A 24524-nucleotide genomic window follows, 5' to 3' on the forward strand; every position below is an offset into this window, starting at 1 on the left:
CCTGCATTTAGTTTCCTACTGTATTAGGCTTAGACTTGCGTGTTTTTGTTTTATTTTGCTTGGTAATTTACTTTGTTCTGTCTGTTATTACTTGGAACCACGTAAATCCTTCTTTTTATACTTAATAAAATCACTTTTTGCTTATTAATTGACCCAGAGTAAGTAATTAATTCCTGGGGGAGCAAACAGCTGTGCATATCTCTCTATCAGTGTTATAGACAGCAGACAATTTGAGTTTACCCTGTATATGCTTTATAGAGAGTAAAACAGATTTATTTGGGGTTTGGATCCCATTGGGAACTGGGTATCTGGGTGCTAGAGACAGGAGCACTTCTTAAGCTGTTTTCAGTTAAGTCTGCAGTTTTTGGGGGATGTGGTTCAGACCTGGAAAGAAGCTGCATGGAGCCACAAATCCATATGGGAATAATGGCATTCAGACCCGGAGAAGGAGCTGACAAGCAAGGAAAGATCATAGCAGCACAAGGAAGCAGTGCGTGATTGAAGGAACAATCCTTACCTGTCTAAAACAGGGTCCCTGGGCTGGAACCCAGAGGAGACTGCAGGCCCGGGTTCCCCTAACTCTTCTCCAGACCAACAGGAGAAGGGCAGAGTTCCAGACTGAAAGAGGTCAAAAATGATATGTCCCGGACGGGGGGTGAGGGTCTGGTACAGGCTACTCGACTTTACGTTTTTCCTGTCTTTTGGACTGGACTCTGAATTACCCTAAAGTGCATGAAACACAAGGCAACGGGGATCAAGAGTGGACCTGGACAGTGTGACGGGTTCGGTCACAGAGATCCCCTTGGGACTGTCACCTGATGTGCTGAAATTACCTCTGAGCCCGTTTTCCCTGCCAGCTTGGGACTCCAGAACCCTGTCTTGTTGAGCCAGCCACACTAGCCTGTTGCAACGCAGACCCAGGGTCTGTCCTATGCTCCCAAAGCTGCAGACTTTAACCAAAAACAGCTCAGCAGGTTACCTCTCCAGCACCCAGACACCTAGTTCCCAATGGGATCCAAACCCCAAATAAATCCATTTTACTCTGTATGAAGCTTATACAGGATAAATTCATAAATTGTCCGCCCTCTATAACACTGATAGAGAGATATGCAGAGCTGTTTGCTCCCCCAGGTATTAATCACTTACTCTGAGTCTATTAATAAACAAAAGTCATTTTATTAAGTATAAAAAGTAGGATTTAAGTGGTTTCAAGTAACAACAGACAGAACAAAGTAAGTCACCAAGCAAAATCATGCAAGTCTAAGCCTAATACCTTAAGAAACTGATTACAGGTAATATCTCATCCTCAGAGATATTCTGATAAGCTTCTTTTACAGACTAGATTCCTTCCTAGTCTGGGCCCAATCCTTTCCCCTGGTACAGTCCTTAGTTCCAGCAGCCATCTCAGGTGGTAACTAGGGGTTTTCTCATGACTGGCTGCCCCTTTGTTCTGCTCCACCCCCTTTTATAGCTTTGGCATAAGGCAGGAATCCTTTGTCTCTCTGGGTCCCGACCCGCTCCTTCTAAATGGAAAAGTACCAGATTTAAAATGGATTCCAGCATCATGTGACATTATGAAATTATCGTGGGAGATGTTCAACAGCTGATGAAAAATGGGCTTCTGTTGCTGTAGTGCACAAAACATTATAGACCAGTACTTCTCACCTTTTTTGTTGCTGTTGTTGGAGCCACTTTGGGATGTATTGGTGGTTGCCCCAGCCCCTGATGATTCCTCACACCACGTTTTGACACAGTATGCATAGTTTTTCCTTTGTTCTGTCCATTTACTTAACTTTGCTATTCTCTGCTTTCTTTCTCTTTTACATGTTCTCTACTGACTTTCGCTCTGCTCCTGCGATAGCAGATAGCATCAAGTCTTCTTTCCATTTATCCACTCACAGGGAACAAGCAGGGAGGGAAGAGGAGTGGCTTTCATTGATCCACTTACCACTTTACCTGCAGACTATCTATGAACTTTAACATCTCGTGTCTAAGCACCTTACAAACGTTAATTAATTTTACAGATTGGCAATTAAAACAAGGAAGTAGTAATTTCAAAAGTCCCTTTTTCAAAAGAGACTTAGGCACTCATTGACTTTGGAATAATGAGAAAATGTATGAGATAGAATTAAAAATGCATGAGGGATATAAATCATCATGCTTCAGAGCATAAGAGAAATACAAATTGCTGGGGTTAGAAAAATATGTTGTCTATGGGTTGTCCAGAATGTTCTATTTCTTATATCTTCCTGTTGAGCATCTGGTTTTGACTGCCAGTGGAGACAGAATGCCAGATAGGATGGACTGTTGGTCTAATGCTGTATAGCACTTCCTATATTCATATAAATATCCCCTAGACATCCTCTGGCAAATGCCTGCAAGGAGATGAGCTTCTTCTAGCTGATGAGAGGCCTGATCTATATATTGGAGAAAGAACAACAACCCCTTAGAAACAAGTGGGTGGCCTATATATATATATATATATATATATATATATATAGTGTGTGTGTGTGTGTGTGTGTATATATATATATATATATATATAAAATTTATATTTTGATTAGAATTTTTCTCAACTCCACCTTTCCCCCTTTTTTTTAATGGTCTCTTTTTGTTATGGTCCTCACTGGTTAATTTTTCCCTTGTGTTTTTAATGATTGTTTCACCCTGTTCCTTTTATGTATTTACTCTTCCCAATGGAAAGCACAATCAATAACGTTGAGTTTGAGACACACTTTTTTAAACTCACAATGTTTCAGTGGGTTTAATATTAGTCAAAATAAATGTGTCTATCTCCAGTTTTGAACAAATTAGAATGACAGGGTGGCTGAGTCAGCCATAGTTGTTCGTTTAACCCTATAAAAGCCTATATCCTCTCACCTGACTGAGGATAAGATGCCATTCCTCCTGTTAGTGAGCACTTACTGACTTCAGTGGGACTACTTGTGTAAGTTCTCACAAACATGAGGAAGGGTTGCAAACCCTAGCCCTAAGTTCCCTGCTTTTAGCACTGGAATTGAATTCCTACTTTGCCATCTTGCAGAGTTTCACTGTACATTTGAACCAACTTATTAATTGCACTGCACCTGGAAAAGCAACCAGTTTCATATGAAAACCATAATCCAGGCTTTATTGCAATTTGCAGCACAGAATTATACTGCATTTAGTGGCTTTTTGTGTTAGAGCCTTGCAACCTCACCCGAACCTGACAGGACCTGACTACAAGCACTGGATTCAGGTTGGGTGGGAAAACAGGTTGGCTCTCCTTCTGCCCATGGGGTTGGTGCGGTAGCAGACGCATGCCCTGCTGTTTCCTGCCAGCCACTGCCACCTTGCTACATTGTGTGCTAATGAGTTGAAGCACCGCACTTTGCAGTTCACACAGTGCAGCAGGTGGCCACCACTGCACCAAACATAGGGGGAGGGGGTACAGATGGCACGGCTGGCTCAGGTTCAGCTGGGAAGGGCCAGGTTGGGTGGGCTTGGGTCCAAATTAGAAATTAGGCCTGAGCAGACCTCTTTTGTGTTATCTTAAAGCTGATTCCTCTACTTCAGTTGAATGTCTTATTTGGGAATGATTTATTAGCTGCAAGATGTTTATTTTCGTGCATATCTATAAAAAGTCTAAAAATCTATGGTGTTTAGTACCCTATTCTGTTTAGTACCCTAACGCTGTCTCCTCTTTACAATGTGATATTTAAATACTGTCCTTCAAGTAAGTCAAACTTCTCTCTCTTTCACTGATATTTTATAAATTCCTGTCTTAAACTCCTAGAAGAATTAATCCCTGGTATAAATTTATCAATGAGGATAGACTAGGGATGGATTTGGTCCACAAACCGTAAAATGCATTTCTACTCTGGCAAAGGATTATGTACAAATGATACATTCTTACTCAACAGATATGCCCCCTGTGTATATTATGAGTCATATTTGCTAACTTTAGTGATTGAAAGTAACTTTTTAAACTTCCACTTCCAATATCACTGGAAAGTCAACACAACAATGGAAAAAGAAGGTTGTGTATCATCAACAGATGTAACTAGGATCCAGTTGCAATATAGGGCTCTTAATTATACAGTTATAACTCACTGAAGATAACTTACTAAATACAATGGTTTGCAAAGGTATAACTGAGGACAGAATTTGGCCTGCAGAATCTTTATTTTTATGTGGGAAGGAAAGTTGGTTGTGTTAAGGCAGAGGAGATGGAAGATCTAGGTTCTTGATCATAGACTTTTTGCAAGTCACTTACTCTCTCTAAGCCTTAGTTTTCTTGTGTATACAATGGAAAAAATACTCCCTTATGAAGCTTAATTAATAGCTATGAGGTGCTTAGATATATATTGAGTGCAATAGAAATGTCTCCAAATAAATACCACTGAAGATGTATATGAAGGAAAGACTCTGATTTGATTTTTCAGATCTCAGGGAGAGTTTGCAAGGGAGCTGATTAGAAAAAGCTAGTACATTACATGTAAATGGAGAAATTTCTAAATAGCACCTCTGAGACACAGCAAACCTGGAAAACTGCAGTGCCAATTTATCGTCACTATTCAGAGCAGAGCTGTGCCAAAATGCTCCTTGTGTACTAATCCTATAGCCAGGGACAACACGAGCCACTGTGACCAGGCCAATAGTCTTGGTATTCCTGATACATTCCCATCTCTATTTATGGGATAGAGTTGATGGACACATAGGCGCCAACTCTGTGGGTGCTCCGGGGCTGGAGCACCCATGGGGAAAAATTAGTGGGTCCTCTGCACCCACGGGCAGCCAAGCTCCCCTCACTTCCCGCCCCACTTCCTCCTCCCCTGAATGCACCATGTCCCCACTCCTCTGCCTACCTCCCAGCGCTTCCCGCCCGGCTGCCACCAAACTGCTGTTTGGCAGCATTAGCACACTCTGGGGTGGGGGGAGGAGTGTGGGAACGTGGCGCACGCCGGGGAAGAGGCAGGGCCGGGGCGGTGATTTGGGGAAGGAGTTGGAATACGGGCAGGGAGGGGACGGAGTTGGGGCGGTGACTTTGGGGAAGGGGTTGGAATGGGCGGGGAAAAGGCGAGGCAGGGGCGGGACCTCATGGAAGGGGTGGAGTGGGGGCGGGGTCAGGGGCAGAAGTGGGGGTCAAGCACCCACGGAAATGAGGGAAAGTTGTTGGATCATATTATAGAAGTTCTGTAGTAAAATCACAAATGAGTTTGATTCCCCATAGTTTAAATTCCAGGGTATTACTAATTAAGAGGTCTCTTGGTTTTTGGGACTGTTTCTCTCCCTCTATGTTTGAAACTTGCAAGCTGCTAATTGTGTTAGTACATTCTACGACAGAGTCTGCTCTCAAAGCAATTCTTTGTAACAACAACTACTCACACAGAGAGAGACTCAAAGCAATACTCTGTAACAACAGAAACAGCACCCAGAGATTCCCCGCCACTTTGTTGTATTCATCTCACTTTGTTAACAATTGTGATTAAAATAGAGATAGAGGATGTATGTGGATGGATGCTTGGTGTGGATAATAACTGAATGATCAGGGAGGTGCCAGCCTAAGAATCCAGTGTCCATCGGCCAAAGAAGGCGTCAAGTGGAAACAACCAGAGGACCCCCAGAGGGCAGACTGGAATCCACCTAACAGACTCAAGAATGGGAGAACCAAAGAACAAGATAACATCTGGCAGCACGGAGCTGTGAGGAATGTTCCATCTGCTGATTGATTCAGCAACAGCATGATGAAGCAATTCCCATAGACTGGCATAGGAAGAAATTCCTATAAAAATGGACTCTAGAAAGTGAGAACTTTGGGGTCTGATTCTGCAAACCAACTTCCAGGAGCATCAGATGTACATCTGACGAGGCCCTGCTCCCTCCTCATGTCCAGGCCACCTGGCCAGTGGCTTGGCATGAGCAACTCTAAGGCTGGTAACTGTGATAACAACCTTGCAGAACCAGTGTGTGTGTGTTTGTATGAATGAATGTGTGAATAAATATGAGATTGAATGGAATGTTATAGCTATAACTAACTGCTTACTATGATTCTTTCTGTATTCACAATAAATGTGGTATTTTGCCTTTTCCCCTTTAATAAGATCCTGCTGGTTTTTATTTTATTGGTATAACAAAGCCGGCGCCTATGGATAGACAGACAAGTGTCAATGCCTCTTTTAGTTACTTACCATGAATTGTGTGATACGTTACATGTATCCACGTTAGATTGGTTCTAATAAAATAATGGTAAATGACAATTTCCTGTAAGTTTACAGACATGATCTACTACTCACAATTATATTTTCAAAAATATACTTGTAATATTTTTTCTCTAAAAACTAAGAAAAGCCTTAAGATTCAGATATTAAAATTGTTAGAAGCCCATACAACTGGTGATTCAATATTCTCTAGTCACTGATGAGTCTTCATAGATACAGGTAATAGGTTATCTGCTGGAAGAAACATGATAGGCCATATTCAGCCATGGTGTAAACAGATGCAACTCCACTGAAATTAATGACCCTGATCTTTCATAACAAAATGCAGAGTAGTCCCAGGATGGGAGAATTGGGAAAACCACCTTTGCTTCCCTCTCCAGCTAAATCAAATATATCTTTTGTCACAACTGAAGGTCTGCCGCAAAGACACTACATTTATGCACCAGGACTAAATTTGGCCATTTTACTGAAGTCTTTAATCCAGCAAATTTCACTAGTTTTGCTGGAAGGGGGACTTCAGGGCCTGGCTCACTGTGATTTGGATTCAGAATCTTGTTACATATAAACACACATTTGTTGTACTAGCACCACCTTGTGGCTAATTATGTTTAACACAGTAACAGCACTGGTTAAATGTTAATAGATGTTTGGTTGCTTGTGTGTTCCCTCCATGTGCCACCCCAGCCCTGTGAAGACAGCTGGTATGGCAGACCTCGAATGAACCATCCAATGACCACAAGATCCGTTAAGGGATGAAGGCACCCAGCCAGTTTTATTGTCAACGAAGCATGTATTAGTATCCCGCAGACTCTACCGGAGTAATAATACATGTATGCCCATAACAATGGACCAGTTTGGTGAACAGTGGGGCTTTCCGTTCCTCCCTAGGGCAAAGATACTCCCTTTGAGATACATCTTTATACCCTGATACAAACAAGTTATTACTGCCCCTCTGGCATAGTTAGTTACTGCCCCCTGATGTGGCTAGTTATCACCCATCACCTTGTACGTGTTAGTTCGATCAAAACATGTCTATTACGTACTGTCATCCTGACCTTATCTTTTGGGGGGGGTGTATGTGTTCCTGTTATCCTTTGGGAATGTTCTTATACCATCCTTGATATCAGGATGTTCTGGTACCACTTGATATTGGGATGTGTTTGCGTGAGTAGCACTTCTTAGGATTGTGTATTTCTGCAATATTAGCCCTGTTCTTGCCAGATTCTGTGAGCAGGTCCTGTTTCATACCAGGCCTCTGATACATGGGCTTATGTCTCAGGCTCTTTTCCTACTATATTCCCCCACTTTTTGAGTTTTTATGGGGAGGATGTTTACCCATTGTCCCAGAAAAGCATAACGCATGGGCTGAAGATGGTCCAGTGGGCTAAACACTGTTATGTGGCCACCTTACTGCTTCCCATTTACACACTTATGCCCCATCTGTTTCTTAACTTGCACATTCCCTTGTATGATTGATGGGCAGATTTTATTTTCCAATTGTTATTAGTTCCTTATGGTGGGCCTGGGAATGTTGGGCCTGAGACTTTGATTAAGGAATATAGTTTTATGATTGAGCCTTGGGGGCACTCCCAGATAATTAATACATATGAATAATATGGATATAATGTATATATTTGTAGTGTATATGGGTATATATGTACAGTTTGTATGTGTACATATGAGACCACTTTATATTTAAGTGTAACATTTTTTTTCCAATCTGGTGCCATAGTTTGGCTTTTTTATGTTGGTGCTGTAGATAGCAAGATATTTTTATGAGGGCAATTACAGTTACCATTTGTGTTATTATTGGTAGAAGGCTGAGTGTTTTGAAATACTGGGATAAGCATTATTATAGTGTGTCCCACCGTGCTATGTATATGAGAAGTAAAACAGAAATTTGGAGTAGTGACATTACAAATGAGGCCTTTATATATAAATGTTTTGTAATTAGTTACTACCCAATACTGTCCATTCATATTATAGGTTACCCATACTGCTGGTTGTTACCCTTTGGTAAGCTTTGCTGGGTAGGAAACAAGAACGGCTAGCTTTTTTGTTTTATTGGTGGCATTACTCTGTGGTACACCAGTAGTTGACGAGGATTTAGTTTTTGTTTTTTTTATGGATGCTGTTTTCCAGGTAACTTACTGAATGGACAGTAACCAATTTATTAAATATTTCTGTGTTAGGATTTAATGTTGGTACTTGGACACTGGACAAGATTGTTTTGAATAACATCTGTTTTACTTAGGATGCAGGGTCACTTACCCACATTATGACTGGTGCTAACAGGGATTTGTTTACCCAATTTGTAGTTATTGTGTAGCAATTTTTTTTAACCACTGTGTTGTTGTTGTTTGCTACCATTTGTTTGTGGATTTTTACTCATATGTTGGTTAAACAGTTTAGCAATGTTATGTAAATGACATACAGAGCAATAATACAGTTGCCTTTACATAGTAGCTAAGTTTAAATTAACTGATAGTGGTTTTTAGCTGATTGCCAACTTAATTGTTTATATATGGTAGATTGAGGTGTATTTGACCAATTTTTTATTTGTGCACTTCAATTTTTTTGTTTTTTTTATCTGAATACTGATTTTTGGGGGTGTTTTTGTGGTGTGGTTTTTTGGTGTATTTAGTTTGTGGGATGTAATTTTAATTAACGTAATAAATTTTTTGTTTGTTTTAAATTTTTTAAATTTTTAGTAACCCAAATTTAATCCATAGATTAATGTGCTTACAATGTAATAGGGACCAAGTCTTTTTTAAGGCAAACAAAAATGACAAAGGGTTAAACATTTAAATAAACAAGTTATCACCTTATTTAACTTTTTTTAAATTGATAAAAAATATATTTACCAATTTTGTTGTGTTACTTTAGTAACTTAAAGCATTTTTAATTACCTTATATTAAACTTTATTTTAAAACTCTTCTATCTGGAAATAAGGAAACCCCATGTTTCAAATATTAGTTAGTGGTTAGGATTAGAAGTAGGGTCTGCATTTCCATTGCTTGGCAACTATATTTTGAAGAAAGTTAGGAGTAATTCCAGCTGTTGCATTTCTGAAGGGTTAAAATAATTAATGTACTGGATTTATTTAAACGAAAGTTTTTACCGTTTTTTCTCTTTGTGAGTTTGTTGTTTTGTTCAGTTCTTAATTGCTTTATTTTTGGAGGTTTTTGTGAAAACTATAACTTTTAAAACAAAGAGAGAAAGAGCAGAAGTGAGGAGAGACGGGAGAAGAGCAACCTAGGAAGGTAAATCCCATTGACCTTTAGGACCTTAAATCTGAGGAAGGGTCCTTCGGCAATTGTAGCTTTGGGTCGATTTGCAGGGAGGACAAATCCGCACGGAACAGCGCCTAGGGCCGCCCCTGCCTCAGAAACCGGGGCAGACAATAGCAGCAGGAGCTTCAGCCTGGCCCACGTGGGGAGGAGCCGCCCACAGGCAGCTCCTGGGGAAGAGAGGCAGCCAGGTGAGGTGAGCACCCCACGCTCAGCGGGGGCCCGGACACACGGCGGCCTTAGCCCAGCGTCCCGCGCGCTGCCCCTAAGGCTGTGATTGGACCGACACGGCCGCGCCCTAGCGCATACGCCCCGCGCGGCGCCTGGTCCTATTTCCTGCGTGCCCCCTTCGCCCCGCCCCCGCTTGCAGGGACGTCATTGCGTCGCAGCTCCCCCCCCCAACCCCCTTTCACTTTTCCTCCAAGTCCCACACAGCCGGCGCGGCGGCTGCCTGGTGACCTGGCCGCTGGCAGGTGCGCGCGCGCAGCCTGCCCCGGCCGCCAGAGGGAGCCCTGCAGCCCCGGGGCCTGTCTGGGAGCGAGTGTCTCGTCCTCGCAGGGCCATGTCCCGGCCCAGCAGTGCGTCCCCCCGGCCGCCCAGCAGCGCCCTGTCTGGCGGGGGCCCGGCCGCCGCCTCCGGCTCGGGCAGCGGCCGGGCCAGGGGGCTGAAGGACATCCGCATCGACGAGGAGGTGAAGATCGCGGTGAACATCGCCCTGGAGCGGTTCCGCTACGGGGACCAGAGAGGTGACCGCGGGTCGGGATGATGTGGAGGCACCGGGGAGGGAGTCGGTGGGTGAGGCTCTTGGGGGGCTGGGGGCCGAGGGGGCTTCTGGGTGAGGAGAGAGATGTCTGTCTGGGGTGGGGGGTGATCTCGACAGGGAGTGGGGGGGGGGGGTTGCGGGGAGGCAGGGCTTGGGTTGGGGGGTGGTGACCTGGGTAGGGGGGTGTGGTGGGGGAGCGCAGGGTTTGGGTTGGGTGTGTGTGTGTGTGTGTGTGTGTGTGTGACCTAGGCAAGAGGTGTGGGGGAGGGCTTGGATTGGGTTGGGGGGTGATCTGAGGGGGGGAAGACAGGACAGGACATGGGGAGGGGGGATGTTATACTGTTGCCCCATTCTGGTGGCAGAAGCTCTCTGAGGGCACCATGGGGATCTTGGTTTGGGAAGCAGGTAGAATCATTCCAGCATTGACAGGAATACCTGTTGAGATGAATTTAGGGTGATGGGGCTGGCAGCATGTCATGTCTGAGCTATAATATTCATGGCTAGAACATATCTTGAGTGCTGGTACTTCATGTGTGTTTGCTGCCCTATTCTGTTTTGAGGTTCCATGGAGGCTTAGTGCATCTTGTATCCCTATTAGTTGTGAGCTGTAGCCCAACATAATGAGCTCCTATAGCACCCCAGGCATCTAATTGCCCAAGTGCCATATTGGCCAAAATGTTCAAGGGTGAATGGGGGACATGACTCCCTGGCACTTGTACCCCTGAGATCTGACACTGGGCCTGGCAAATTACTGCAGTTGCCTGAAAAAGCTAGGAACTACACTAGGTAGTGGCAATGATTTTATATGTGTTAGGGGAAAGATAGTTCTACTTTGCTAGTGAGAAGTACAGGTTTGCCTCCTCTCTTGGGAGAAGATAAATGAGACTAATTTGTTTGGAGGTTAGAGATCTCTGCTCACTAGTTTTTGGTGAGATTGCTTGTTTTGGCATGGAAATAAGAAAATATTTCTCATTTTATTTGAAATAGGGAAGAAGTAACATGCTGATTATGTTGTGTTATATCTTCTAATTTTTTAAATTTTTTTCTAGAAATGGAATTTCCTTCTTCTTTGACTAGTACTGAAAGAGCATTTATTCACCGACTGAGTCAGTCTCTTGGTCTGATTTCTAAAAGTAAAGGGTAAGTTAATGTGAGATTAGTTGTGTTAATTACTAAAAATGAAAGTCCATATATCTCTTTAAAAGGCAATATATACATTTCCAGTATTTCTTGTAGTTTGACTGAGGGCCAGATCATTCAGGAGGGTCTAGTAGGGAAGAGATATTGAGGTTCCTTGCAGGGTTCTTTGAGCACTATTTCTCTGGTTGAAGGAATTTGGGGCCTATACCGTTTGGGAAGCCTTGTCCCCTCTGTACCTTATGGATCTGTGAAATTGACAAAGAAAGGACTCTCTTTCCACACAGTGCCAGGAGTCATTCTGCTCTGAACTGTATTGCCTCCTGACCAAGATTCTGCATGGAATCTGGGAGCTTGGTAAGGGACAATATCATCGAGAGCAGCATCTCCCTTACTCCTAGACATTTGTGAGAACATCTTTACAGAGTAATGGAGGAAAGGGGTTGGATGGTACTGCAGGGATGGGTTTACTCCCCAAGTCGCTCTGCATTTCAACCTTCTAAGTAGAAAAGGGGAGATCCTTATACAGAGGGCCCCTTTCATGCTGAGATAAACAGAAGATGATCAAGGCGCAAAAGTTGTAGGGTCACACAGCAGAAGAGGAAACAGAGCACAGTCTATATAAGGGACATAAAAATCTGGACTTGCTGATAGATCAGTTGGGGAAGCATCCTAAGAAATGTTTTGCTCAAACTCAGTCTTTTTCTTCTTTGATTCTTGAGATAACTTCTGAAGGGGTACTGTCAAGGTTCGAAAGCCTGATTATGATCGCTGACATAATAGCAGGTCTTTGAGTCAGAATCATAAAACCAGGTTGACTTTTTGCTTAGGCATTCTGTTGGATCTCTTAAGTTAATAGTGTGCTGGACGCTTCTCTTATTCTGTGGGTTTTTTTTATGGTATTTAGTATATTATTAGACTTTTTTTGTAGGTCACCTTTAATATAATTTAGGAGTTAATTGTCAAAAGATTTGTATGTATAGGTAAAATAGTTACTACCTAGCGAAATGAAAAATTTTTCTTTTTTTTTTTTTCAGAAAAGGAGCAAACAGATATTTAACCATAAAGAAGAAAGATGGATCAGAATTGGCTCATACAGTAATGGCCTGTAGTTTGACCCCCAATACAAAACATGCTATTAGGAGCCTAATTCAGAGATTTCCTGTGACCAATAAAGAACGCACTGAACTTCTACCAAAAACAGAACGAGGAAATGTGTTTGCTGTTGAAGCTGGTATGTGCAGTATAATCTGATAAGAGTTTGTGAATTCATACTGTTAGACAATAACATGCTTTTCATTTTCTCATTCCATGCTATACTATTGACTTCTTCCTATTAAAATAAGAAGGAAGCTTATATTTGTATTATATTAATTGTATTCCGGCTCTAGACATGGTCCGTAACCTAAAGAGTTTACAATTCAGACTTCTTAAATCTCCACTAAATGAGAGAACTAGTTCAAATATACATTTGATAAATTATCGTAGCTAGAACACTGACCTTTTAACAGGATTATTACTTGAACAGGTATTCAGGTATGAGGGCTTAATTGTATTTTTGTACAGGAGGTTTGATCTAGTGCACAGAAAACTCTACTTCATTTGACATTACATATTTTATGATGGTTCTAAATACTGCTACACATCTCTTTTTCTTGAGGTTGTACTATAAGGTTAACAAGACTAGAATTTTGTGTGGTTGGGAGCCATTGTTTAATACCCGTGTGGCAGTGCTTTTTGAAGAAGGGTGTGTAGGATTTGATATAGTAGTGTACAAACAGTAAGTCTGTTTACCTGTCCAGCCTGCTTAGCCAATTATTTGCTCCTGTCCAGCTCAGTCTGTTAGCCTGTGTCAAGAAGAAGTAGCAATAAAGGACTCAAGTTTGTACTGAATTGCATCTTCTGACTTTTTCATGGTGTGAAGGTGTTTCTTGATAGTTAGATTTGACATTCTCAGTAAGCTTATACTAAAACTGCTTGAATTGATGTTTTGCAAGAAGCATAAAAACCTACGTACAATTTATTTTAGAATTTATTTTTAGTTTATTCAATAGTGATGAACATAAATAGTTTGGTTTTTAGGTAGTTTAACATTAGACTCTTGCAGAATAGCCTCTTATGCTAAAGATTTTTAGGATTCTTGCATGTTTATGATATGTACTAGTGTTAAATATGTTGGTATGTACACCGTATATCTAGAAGTATAGACTTAGCAAAATCAGTTTACCTTATTGCAAATTAGACACATGTCTAAGGGTATGTTTACACTGCAATTAGACCCCACAGCAGGTACATGCCTGCTGACTTGGGCTTGCTGGGGTCCTTAACTGCAGTATAGATTCCCAGCTGGGACTGCAGCCTGAGCTCTGGGATCCTCTCAGGGTCCTAGAGTCTGGGCTGCAGCCCAAACCTGGAAGTCTACACTGCAGTAAAGCAGTGCTGCAGCCCTAACACCATGAGCCTGAGTCAGCTGGCCAGGGTTAGCTGCGGGTTTATAACTGTTCTGTAGACATACCCTGTCTGCAGGATTGGAGGCTAATTTAAACATGGATACAATGAATGTGGCCAACAATCATTAGGAAAGGAGTGGGAGAAGAAGCACATGGGTTACAATATGATTATACATTAACTCATAGAAGGCATGTATGCATCATGGTGGAGTAGTTTAAAAAATCGTTAGTCATTTATTATTTTAATATATGATAACTTCTCTAGGAACTGTGGAAGAAATGGGTCTGCAGGAGAGACTTAAGGCCAGCATGGTAGCCTCACAGGTCAGCTTCTTTAAGTCAGTTGCCACCTCTCCTTAGATGCCTAGATGCGTTGCTTTTAAATATAATGGATTGTTCCCTTTCCCTATAGGGCTGAGTCTGATGTTTTCACAGCACTTGTAGCCTTTCCCGACTTTGGCAGTGAGATATTGGGAAGGTTAATCTTTTTATTCTTTCAGAAATACCTTTTGTTAAACAACAGAATGTCTTCCACCAGTGTTCTAGAATGTGTTCATTTGTCACTTTAAATATCTTACTGCACTAACATGGAAACGTGGTATTTTGTTAAAATAGAGGTTTCTAAAATGAAGTCAGTGTTCAGTTTTGCATTGAATTCTTGCGTTTTGGAGGACACCTTTGGTGCCATGTCATTAATTCTGTCTTTTGTTAGAGAACAGAGAAATGAGTAAGACAAGTGGGCGACTTAACAATGGCATCCCTCAGATTCCTGTGAAAAGGGGGGAATCTGAATTTGATTCCTTCAGGCAATCTCTACCAGTTTTTGAAAAACATGAAGAAATTGTCAGAATTATTAAAGAAAATAAAGTTGTTCTGATTGTGGGAGAAACTGGATCTGGAAAAACTACTCAGGTATGTCTTTTTGCTTAATGAAATTGAAAGGACAGAATTAGTTCTTTATACTGTTGGACTAACCATGTGTGTTTTATCTGTGTGTCAATATGAAATCCTAAAACATTATTTTATTTAAATGGGATCTCTTCATATTACTCTGTTAGCTTTTCTTTGGCCTGTTAGTGGAAAGATTCTCCGTTAAAATAAATCACACTTTCTGTCTCTTTCTGCAACTGAAATATTTGACAGAAATCAGGTGCTTATATTAAATAGCTATGCTTCTGTGCTTCTCACATCTTTCTAATAACAATATAGTTACTGACTTTTTCAGACAATGTAAAATGCATTTTAAAATGTTTTATTTATTTCATTTTTTTCTCCTTACATCCTAATAAACTTTCCTGAGTAGGTCAGACTGAAACCCATTGTAATAAAGCTGAAGACAATACAAAAACAGGGTAAATTACTAACCAAATAGCCTAGTCTGAGAAATAGAAAATTTTAAAGTTATCAGAAGTTTTGAAGAGTGTTTAGGACAAAATCACCAGTCCTGTTATTCAAAGACCTCAATCATGCAAGCTGATCCACATGAGTGAACTCCTGCCTTTGTATGGCGCTCCATTGACTTCAGTGTGTCCATCTGGATCAACCTGCAGAATCAAGGCCTAAGGGCACACTCTTACTACAAAATACTTTGGGCCCTTAGTTGTAAATTAACAAAAATGCAAATTGTCATGGTGGAGACACAAACTGAAGGTCAGCTGCTGGTTACTGGGCTAGTGAATGGGGGAAGCTCTAGACATGATATATCTTTTTTCGGTGAGGCTTTTGATACAGTCCTATATAATGTTCTCATATAGGACAGAGTGGTTATCAGTGGTTTGCTGTCAGACAGGGAGGACATATCTAGTGGGGTCCTGCAAGAGTTTGGTACTATTTAGGGCTGTCAGGCGATTTAAAAAATTAATCGCCATTCATTGCATGATTAAACAATAATAGAATTCCATTTATTTTAATATTTTTGGATGTTTTCTACATTTTCAAATGTATTGATTTCAATTACAGAAATCAATTATGTATTCAATACAGAATACGTGTACAGTGCTCACTTTATATTTATTTTTGATTACAAATATTTGCACTGTAAAAAACAAAAGAAAGAGTATTTTTCAATTAACCTAATAGAAGTACTGTAGTGCAATCTCTTTATCATGAAAGTTGAACTTACAAATGTAGAATTATGTGGAAAAAGTAACTGCGTTCAAAAATAAAACAATGTAAAACTTTAGAGCCTACAAATCCACTCAGTCCTACTTCAACCAATTGCTCAGACAAAAAAAGTTTGGCTACAATTTGCAGGAGATAATACTGCCCGCTTCTTGTTGACAATTTCCCCTGAAAGTGAGAACAGGCATTCGCATGGCATGGTTGTAGCCAGCGTTGCAAGATATTTACATGCCAGATTTGCTAAACATTCGTATGTCCCTTCATGCTTCAACCACCCTGATGATGGATTCTGCTTGATAACGATCCAGAGCAGACCGACGCATGTTCATTTTCATCATCTGAGTCAGATGCCACCAGCAGAAAGTTGATTGATTTGCTTTTTTGATAGTTCGGGTTCTGTGGTTTCCGCATCTGAGTGTTGCTCTTTTAAGACTTCTGAAAGCATGCTCCACAACTCGTTCCTCTCAGATTTTGGAAGGCACTTCCAATTCTTAAACCTTGGCTCGAGTGCTGTAGCTATTTTTAGAAATCTCACATTAGTACCTTTTTTGTGTTTTGTCAAATCTGCTGTGAAAGTGTTCTCAGAATGAACAACATGTGCTGAGTCATCATCCGAGACTGCAATAACATGAAATATATGGCAGAATGCGGGTAAAACAGAACAGGAGACATACAATTCTCCCCCAAGGAGTTCAGTCACAAATTGAATGAACACATTATTTTTTTTAACAAGCATCATCAGCATGGAAGCATGCCCTCTGGGATGGTGGCCGAAGCATGAAGGGGCATATGAATGGTTAGCATATCTGGCACGTAAATACCTTGCAACACCGGCTACAAAAGTGCCATGCGGATGCCTGTTCTTACTGTCAGGTGATGTTGTAAATGAGCAGGCAACGGTATCTCCCATAAATGTAAACAAACTTGTTTGTCTCAATGATTGGCTGAACAAAAAGTAGGACTAAGTGGACTTGTAGGCTCTAAAGTGTTCGATTGTTTTGTTTTTGAGGGCAGTTATGTAACAAAAAAACCCCTACATTTGTAAGTTATACTTTCACTGTAAAGAGATTGCACTACAGTACTTGTATGAGGTGAATTGAAAAATACCATTTCTTTTATAATTTTTATAGTTCAAATATTTGTAATTAAAAATAATAATATAAAGTGAGCACTGTACACTTTGTATTCTGTGTTGTAATAGAAATCAATATATTTGAAAATGTAGAAAAAATCCAAAATATTTAATAAATTTCAATTGGTATTCTATTGTTTAATAGTGTGATTAATCGTGATTAATTTTTTTGAGTTAATCGTGTGAGTTAACTGCGATTAATCAACAGCCCTAGTACTATTCAATAGAGTGGAGAGTATGCTTATAAAATTTGTGGATGACACCAACCTGGGACTGGTTGTTAGCCCTTTGGAAAATGGGATTAGAATTCAAAATGACCTTTACAGATTAGAAAATTGGTCTGAAATGAACAAGATGAAATTCAGTGAAGACGAGTGAAGTACTTCACTTAGGAAGGAAAAAATGAAATGCACAACTACAAAATGGGGAATAACTGGCTAGGTGTTAGTACTGCTGAAAAGGATATGGGCAGGGATCACAAAATTGAACGAGTCAGCAATGCAATGCAGTTGTGAAAAAAGGTTCGTATCATTTTGGGGTGCATTAACAGGACTGTCAGACATGGGAGGTAATTGTTCCATTCTACTCGGCTTGGGTGGGCCTCAGCTGAAGTACTATTTCCAGGTTTGGGCACCACATTTTAGGAAAGGTGTAGACATACTAGTTGAGTGTCCACGGGGGCGGGAGGATGGGGGGAGGGCAACAAAATGACAAAAGGGTTAGAAAACCTGACCTATGAGGAAAGGTTTTAAAAAATCTGAGCACGTTAAGTTTTTAGATATATTAAGGGCTGTTATAAAGAGAATAGTGATCAAGTGTTATCCAGGTCTAGTGAAGGTAGGACAAGAAGTAATAGGCTTACTCTGCAGCACGGGAGATTTAGGTTAGATATTAGGAAAAACTTCGTAAGTGTAAGGATAGTTAAGGTCTGGAATAGACTTTCAAGGGAGGCTGTGGAATCCTTGTCAATGGAGATTTTTAAGAACAGGTTAGACAAACAGCTGTCAAAGATGGTCTAAAGTATACTTTATCGTGGGGGGCGGGGGCTGGACCTCTCCAGGCACGTTCCAGCCCTACACTTTTTGTATTGTTGTCTATGGCCCCCGCATTATGTGCTGTGTTTTTAACACAATGAAATGACCTAAGAACACAGGGCCAAATCCTGCTTACTTTATGCACATGGGAAATTCCAATGCAAGGTTAAGGGAGCAGGATTTATCCCAGAAGAGTCAACAATTCTTGGTTTTATTTTTTTTTTGCTTTATGGCTCAACCCATCCTGATTTAGAGGGGAAGTGAAAGTGGCAATTAAGAAATAGTTGACATATGCACACATACAGAAAAGTTGATAGAAATGACTGCAAATTACAGTTAGGAAATGCAGACAAGTGGTAAGAAAGGGATCAGTGAAAAATCTGTGGCCAGTAGGGTTAAGGACAATAAGAAATAATTATTTAAATATATTAGAAACGAACAAAACCTGACAGTTGCATAAATTGAATACTAGATGAGGACGGTAAAATTGTCAGCCATGATGTAGAAAGGGCAGATGTGTTCAGTAAATATTTGTTTTCTGTTTTTGGTATTTATTTTGATTCTAAATAATGAATAATGACTGTAGAGTTCTCTTAAACTCTACCATGAGTACATGAGACTTTTCCTAAAAGTTGTCATGGCAAAATTGCAGTGTTGCTATTTCTCTTTTAAGAGAATTGTAATGTTCTTTTATATATTTGGTTAGAAGTTTGACATCATTAAAATTTTGTTAGATCATCCTGTGTACCAATGCTCCTGATCTCAAGTGAGTATAGTTTATGTAATCACTGTTTTGGGTCAGGAACTTGAGAAAACAGCATCTGAAATGTTTCAAATTCTCTCTCAAACAGGCTAGAGCCCAAAATAACTTGATCTACTTAAAATCAAATTGAAAGGTGCCTGTTCTGTTTCCCTGACTTTGTCAGTAATAGCCCATTATGGGTCTATTAAACACTCCTAGAAAAAATTCTTTTTGGCTTTGGATGCCTTCTTCCTGCATCAGGAGCCAGCTCTGCCCTCTGCTATGAATCCAAGAGGGATTTCTCATTTGGCAACAGCAGGAGGAGCAGTCTCAGCAGAGCCTAAGTAAGGCTAGTAGGTAGGAGGAGAGAAAAGAAAGATCAAACACTTCAGCACCCAAAGCCTTGCAGTGATGCGGGTTGGCATCTAGGATAAGAAGCTTTGTCCTTTCCTCTCAATAATAAAAAACAGAGAGGGAGAGAGCAGACAGCCATGAGCTTCTAAACCTCGCGCCACTTGTCTATTTCTGTAGTGATTTATGGTGATTTGCCTCTTTCCTGCTGAGTACCAGCATTAAACACCCAAAATACCCTAAAATGAATAATGAGCTATTACAAACTGAATCTCCCTCTCTTCTTTATAAAATGAGTCAATGCAAACTGCTTTATTCAGTGGTGCTGCTCAGTTATATATTTTGTTTGCTAAGGTAGGAAAGTTGCAATGCTATCAAACTAAAAAACAAACCCACTTTCTTCTAGATTCCTCAATTCCTTCTTGATGACTGTTACAAAAATGGAATTCCATGTCGCATATTTTGCACTCAGCCAAGACGTTTGGCAGCTATTGCTGTGGCTGAAAGGGTTGCCGCAGAAAGAAGAGAAAAGATTGGCCAGACAATTGGCTATCAGATCCGATTAGAAAGCAGGTATAAATAATATTACTTAATTATGTTAAACAAAAAAAACCCCAAGTTGTATGAACGTATCTAACTCTTTGAAGAAAAATTAGATTTTAAGTTCCTCCGGGCAGGTATTGTTCATCTCATGTCATTTAAATAACATGCTTATCTGTGATGCAGCATAATAAATGATCAAAGAAACACAGATAGTTGGCTACATTGTGTGAAGTATAATATATGAAGTTCCATCTCATCAGATGTCTATGAAAGTGCAAAAAACAGAATTTTGCTTGCATAGACTTCTGGGTAGGGGAATAAAAATCTCTGCTGACACAAAACTTTAGCCTTAGTTTGATCTGGAAATAGATGATTTGAGGAAATGTGGATCTAAGTTTTTCCTCAAGCACAAAATCCCAATCCATTTCAGTGAAAATAAAAAAGTTTATTTGTATTCATTATTTGTATAGTTCTAAAAGTCTTAGGAGCTCTGAAGACATGCTAGTAAGACAGGGCCTTGTCCTAAACAATTTAACGTAATACATGCTAAATAGTGTTTAAAAGTGTAGAAAATAGGAAGAAACAAAAATTAGTTGAGCCCTTGCCTGTTTTTTTTTTTTTTTTAAAATGTTTTGTTTGTTTTTTATTTTAATTTGTTCATTAGCTAACCCTTTCCAGCAGGAGGTTTATCAGACTGTTGGGAGACCTGTGTTTTTTAAAGTGGGGGGAAAAGAGTGGTTGGATGCATGGTGAACTGAGGATGGAGGGGTTGGGGGTTTCCAGGCATATGGTGCCATTCAGAAGGTGGTGTGGGGACAAGTAGGAGGAGGACACTAAAGTCTTGGCTAATTATGCAGCTTCAGTGGAGTGGAGGTGCTAAGGTGAGTGCAGAAGGTGACAAAAGCAGAGGAATGAAGGAGCTAGGTGGCCTTGAAGGTGAATACAGAGGCGTACATTTGATGGAGAAAGTCACAGGAAGCTGGTGAAGGGTTTTGAAGAGGGGCTAAAGATTATGAAAGTGTCCAGTAAAATGGATGATTTACTTGCAGTAGCGTTTTGACAATCTGAAGCGGGCCGGGGCAAGATGAGTGTCTGTCTGGCAGGCCAGAGAAGAGGAGGTTGCAGTAGCTGAGGAGAGGAATACTTAGTTTATGTAGGGTTTGGTGGCAGCGGTGGACAGGAGCAGGTGTTTTCCTAGGCAATATCTCCTAAAAGAACTAACAGGATTCTAGAAGGAGCTTGAATGTGTGAGGGGAATGGGAGAGAGACAGGGAGGATAGTGGAATTTCCAACAGTAATTGACAAGAGGAGAAGAACAACGGAGCATTTGGGAGGGAAAGTAGTTTATTTTTTTAGTCCTGTTAAACATTATATGACAGGGCTACCCAAGGAAGAGAAGCTGGAGAGGCAGTCATAGATGTTAATCTGAACAGAGGTAGGTTAGGGATGGAGAGGTAAGATACCTTTAGGCTGGTTTCTTATTTTGAGAGGCTGAATGAATTCCCAGCTATTTTCCTGTGTGTCTCCCTTTGCTGCTACGCTTTATATGTCTGCAAAAAAACCCCACAACCCTTGCTAGAGGTGGATGTTAGGCATTTGTTGGGGCTTGAATTGGTGGGGGAAAAGTAGTGGCAGTCTACCAAGCTCTGCCCACACACCTCGCTTTGCTTATTGGGGGCACCAAAATGAGATGTGAGTACAGTACAGATTTGAAGATATTCAGAATATAATTGCTTGGGCTCTACTGACATGAGAGCTGAGATTCTGGAGAACAAGATGGAAGCCTCTAGGGCTATGTCTACACTAGCATTTGCTGCGGTATAACTTATGTCACTCTGCGGTGTGAAAAAGCCACCCCTCAGAGTGATGTAAGCACTGTTTAGACAGTGCTATGTCGGCGGGGCTGGAGTAGTTAAGCAGACGGGCTCCCATCAGCTTAGTGCGGTCACATTAGAGAGCTTACAGTAGCACACCTGGATTGCTGCAGCTCCACCACTGTAAACTTTTGAGTGTAGCTGTAGCCTAAAAAAGACTGGCTTGCAGGCCAGGCTGGTGTGACCCAGCTGATTTCAAGCACTGACAGTTGAAAATATTTTCAGTGGTATAAGATGGAAAGTTCAAGAGCATGTTTTTATAAACTAAGCCATCCTGTGGATTTTACATATAATTAAACAGTCAGGTTGGCATATATGTATATTCTCAAGGTTCTTATCTTAGGGATTTTTACTCTGAATCTGGCCTTAGGTTAAGGAGTCATTTCTTAGTGAGCAGGTGTTAATATTTTTTTTTAGTAGTATTCATTTTTAATAGGAATATGAAAGAGAGAGTGCCTATTTTAAATTATATGTAATTGATAACATTGCAAAGAACTGAACTTGTCTGTTTCATACCTATTTAATTAGGGTTTCTCCAAAGACATTGCTAACGTTTTGCACTAATGGTGTATTACTTCGTACGCTAATGGCAGGAGACAGCACACTATCGACCGTGACACATGTTATTGTGGTAAGAACCCTTAGGTGTTCAATGTAGAGTGACATTCCAGAGGCCTTGACAACTGTGATGTCAGGCCTTATTTTTTCTCATTAATTGGCTGTATATTATACTTAGTCTCAAATCTTCATGTCAGCTGAGCAGAATATGAATAATTATTACTGTATTTGCTGCGTTTGACTGGTCTATATAGTAGTTCATGTGCTTGTATGTTTTTCTGCATTAAAAATACTGCCAGCCTGTTCAATGGGCTCAGGTTTTTTTAAGTGCATATTTGAAATTAATAAGAGTATACAGATATGTTGAGGGGAGGATAGAATCCTCAATTGTTTGCAACATCCTTTGGAACTAAATACATTGAGTCTTAGGACAGCTCATGTAGATACTGTGGAGTCTGGTGAACATGCATCAGAATTCCATGTGTCTCACATTTCTGTTTGCAGTCTAACTTGTAGCAACACTTCTTTAAGCATTCTGTGCTGCAAAGTGCTGAGCACTCTGGCCACAATCATGATCATGGCCCTATTGTGCTAAGCACTGTACAAACATACAGAAAGGTCCCTGCTCCAAAGAGCTTAGACCAATTTAGTGTATGTTGCCTTAGATTGTAACAGAAAGAATAGCAAAGAGAACAATCATAGGAACACATGATTACGTAGAGCAAGATACCTTCACAGTTAAATGGTTCTGAGTTATGACTTTTTAGAAAAAGTTACAAGGTATAAATAATTTCTGGTCAGCTACCTGTGACTAAATTATCCTTCATGGAGGATTGTGTGATTATTATTATTATTATTTTTTTGGCTCTTATGGTAAGTGCTAATCAATGCAGAAAAGTTATTTATAAAAATTAAATTGTGGGGAGCCAGTGATAATCAGATTTGTTCGGTTATTGAGTAAGGAGATTGTCTTGTAACTGCCAGTCTGAAAACCCAACCAAGGATCTAAAAATCTAGCAGTGTTTTGTGGATCATGCATCATCTTTAATAATAAGATTCAGCAGGCAAATTCTGCTCTGAGATACTTGTGCAAAATCCCTCCTCTACCGTTTTTTACTTTATGATATAAAGATGTATTTCCTTTGACAAATACTTGTGTAGCTTATTGGCCAACTATACAGGTTAGCAAAGGATACAATTTTCTCAAAAATTTTGATCCTGGATCTGGAATGTTTGTCCTTTTTTCTGCTTGTTATAGGATGAAGTACATGAGAGGGATCGATTCAGTGACTTCTTGCTAACAAAGTTAAGAGACATATTGCAAAAACAGACAACTTTGAAACTGATTCTTTCTAGTGCTGCTCTGGATGTGAATCTCTTTATCAGATATTTTGGAAGCTGCCCAGTGATACACAGTAAGTCAAGTGATAGCATATGCACAAATACTAAATCTGACTAATTTTAAGATCAGTTATTTCCTAACTAGAATTTATCTATCTCATTAAAACATAACAAAATATTTGAATAAGGGTTTGTTAAACCTACAACACTTAAGCAAATCAAAGTTGAAATTGTGTGCTGACACACACGCCTTAGCTTGCTGGATTTGAAACATTTCTATAACCATTTCAGATTAGTGCATTATTTTTACAGAGTAGTTTTATATTTTTTTGGTCCTTTTGAGGTAAAGGAATAAAGTGGGGTATAAAGACAAGAGAACGAGTTCAGCTTGATGCAGAGAAAATTAGAAGTGCTAATAACTTTGAGCATGTAATTCCCAGCTGATATTTTCATCCTTTTTGTAAAATGCTCCTCTGCCTTGACTCCAGTATTATTAATAAAAGGAACCCCTACCAAAGTTTATAATATTCTTCCAATAAAAAGTTATTATTGAATCTTTAAAATAGCCCTTAGAAATTTGTTGAAAGCTCTTTCTTCTCCATACCAAGGCAGATGTATTGGTTCCCTCACGTAAGGATAACTAACTGAGGCAAGGAAAATCTAAAAATACTGAATATTAATTATTTCTATTTTCAGTTCAAGGGAGACCATATGAAGTTAAGGAGATGTTTCTGGAAGATATCTTACGAAGTACAGGATATACAAATAAAGAGATGGTAAAATACAAAAAAGAAAAACAGCGAGGTTGGTACACTTATTTTGAGGTGGGGAAAAGAAACCGTGGTAGTCACTGTTTTCTAGTAGTAAAACATGACAAACATTTTTGTTCAGAAATATATTTTTGTTCAAAATATTGAATAATAAACGTCAGTGGATCAAAGCAAGCATTTTTTGGCCCTAAATGTTTTACTTCTTTGTGGTATGTTT

The 24524-nt window shown here is 40.1% G+C and overlaps 1 protein-coding gene across 3 annotated transcripts in view; it reads left to right on the plus strand.

Moving 5' to 3' along the window:
* The first annotated feature begins 9856 nt into the window (after positions 1 to 9856).
* Positions 9857 to 24524, plus strand: part of YTHDC2 (YTH domain containing 2) — a 50086-nt gene continuing 35418 nt past the window's right edge. The window contains exons 1-8 of one of the 3 annotated variants that reach the window (XM_037901557.2): positions 9857 to 10237; positions 11304 to 11394; positions 12429 to 12625; positions 14554 to 14753; positions 19628 to 19794; positions 22167 to 22269; positions 23455 to 23611; positions 24234 to 24341. In XM_037901557.2, the coding sequence (XP_037757485.1) occupies positions 10054 to 10237; positions 11304 to 11394; positions 12429 to 12625; positions 14554 to 14753; positions 19628 to 19794; positions 22167 to 22269; positions 23455 to 23611; positions 24234 to 24341 (1207 nt within the window). In that variant the 5' untranslated portion in view covers positions 9857 to 10053. Of the gene's footprint in view, positions 10238 to 11303; positions 11395 to 12428; positions 12626 to 14106; positions 14166 to 14553; positions 14754 to 19627; positions 19795 to 22166; positions 22270 to 23454; positions 23612 to 24233; positions 24342 to 24524 lie in introns of those variants that run through there. The other 2 variants (XM_037901558.2, XM_043546781.1) reach the window with 2 other exon arrangements.

Source organism: Chelonia mydas, chromosome 5 (assembly GCF_015237465.2).
Source record: "Chelonia mydas isolate rCheMyd1 chromosome 5, rCheMyd1.pri.v2, whole genome shotgun sequence".
NCBI classification, from domain to species: domain Eukaryota; kingdom Metazoa; phylum Chordata; order Testudines; family Cheloniidae; genus Chelonia; species Chelonia mydas.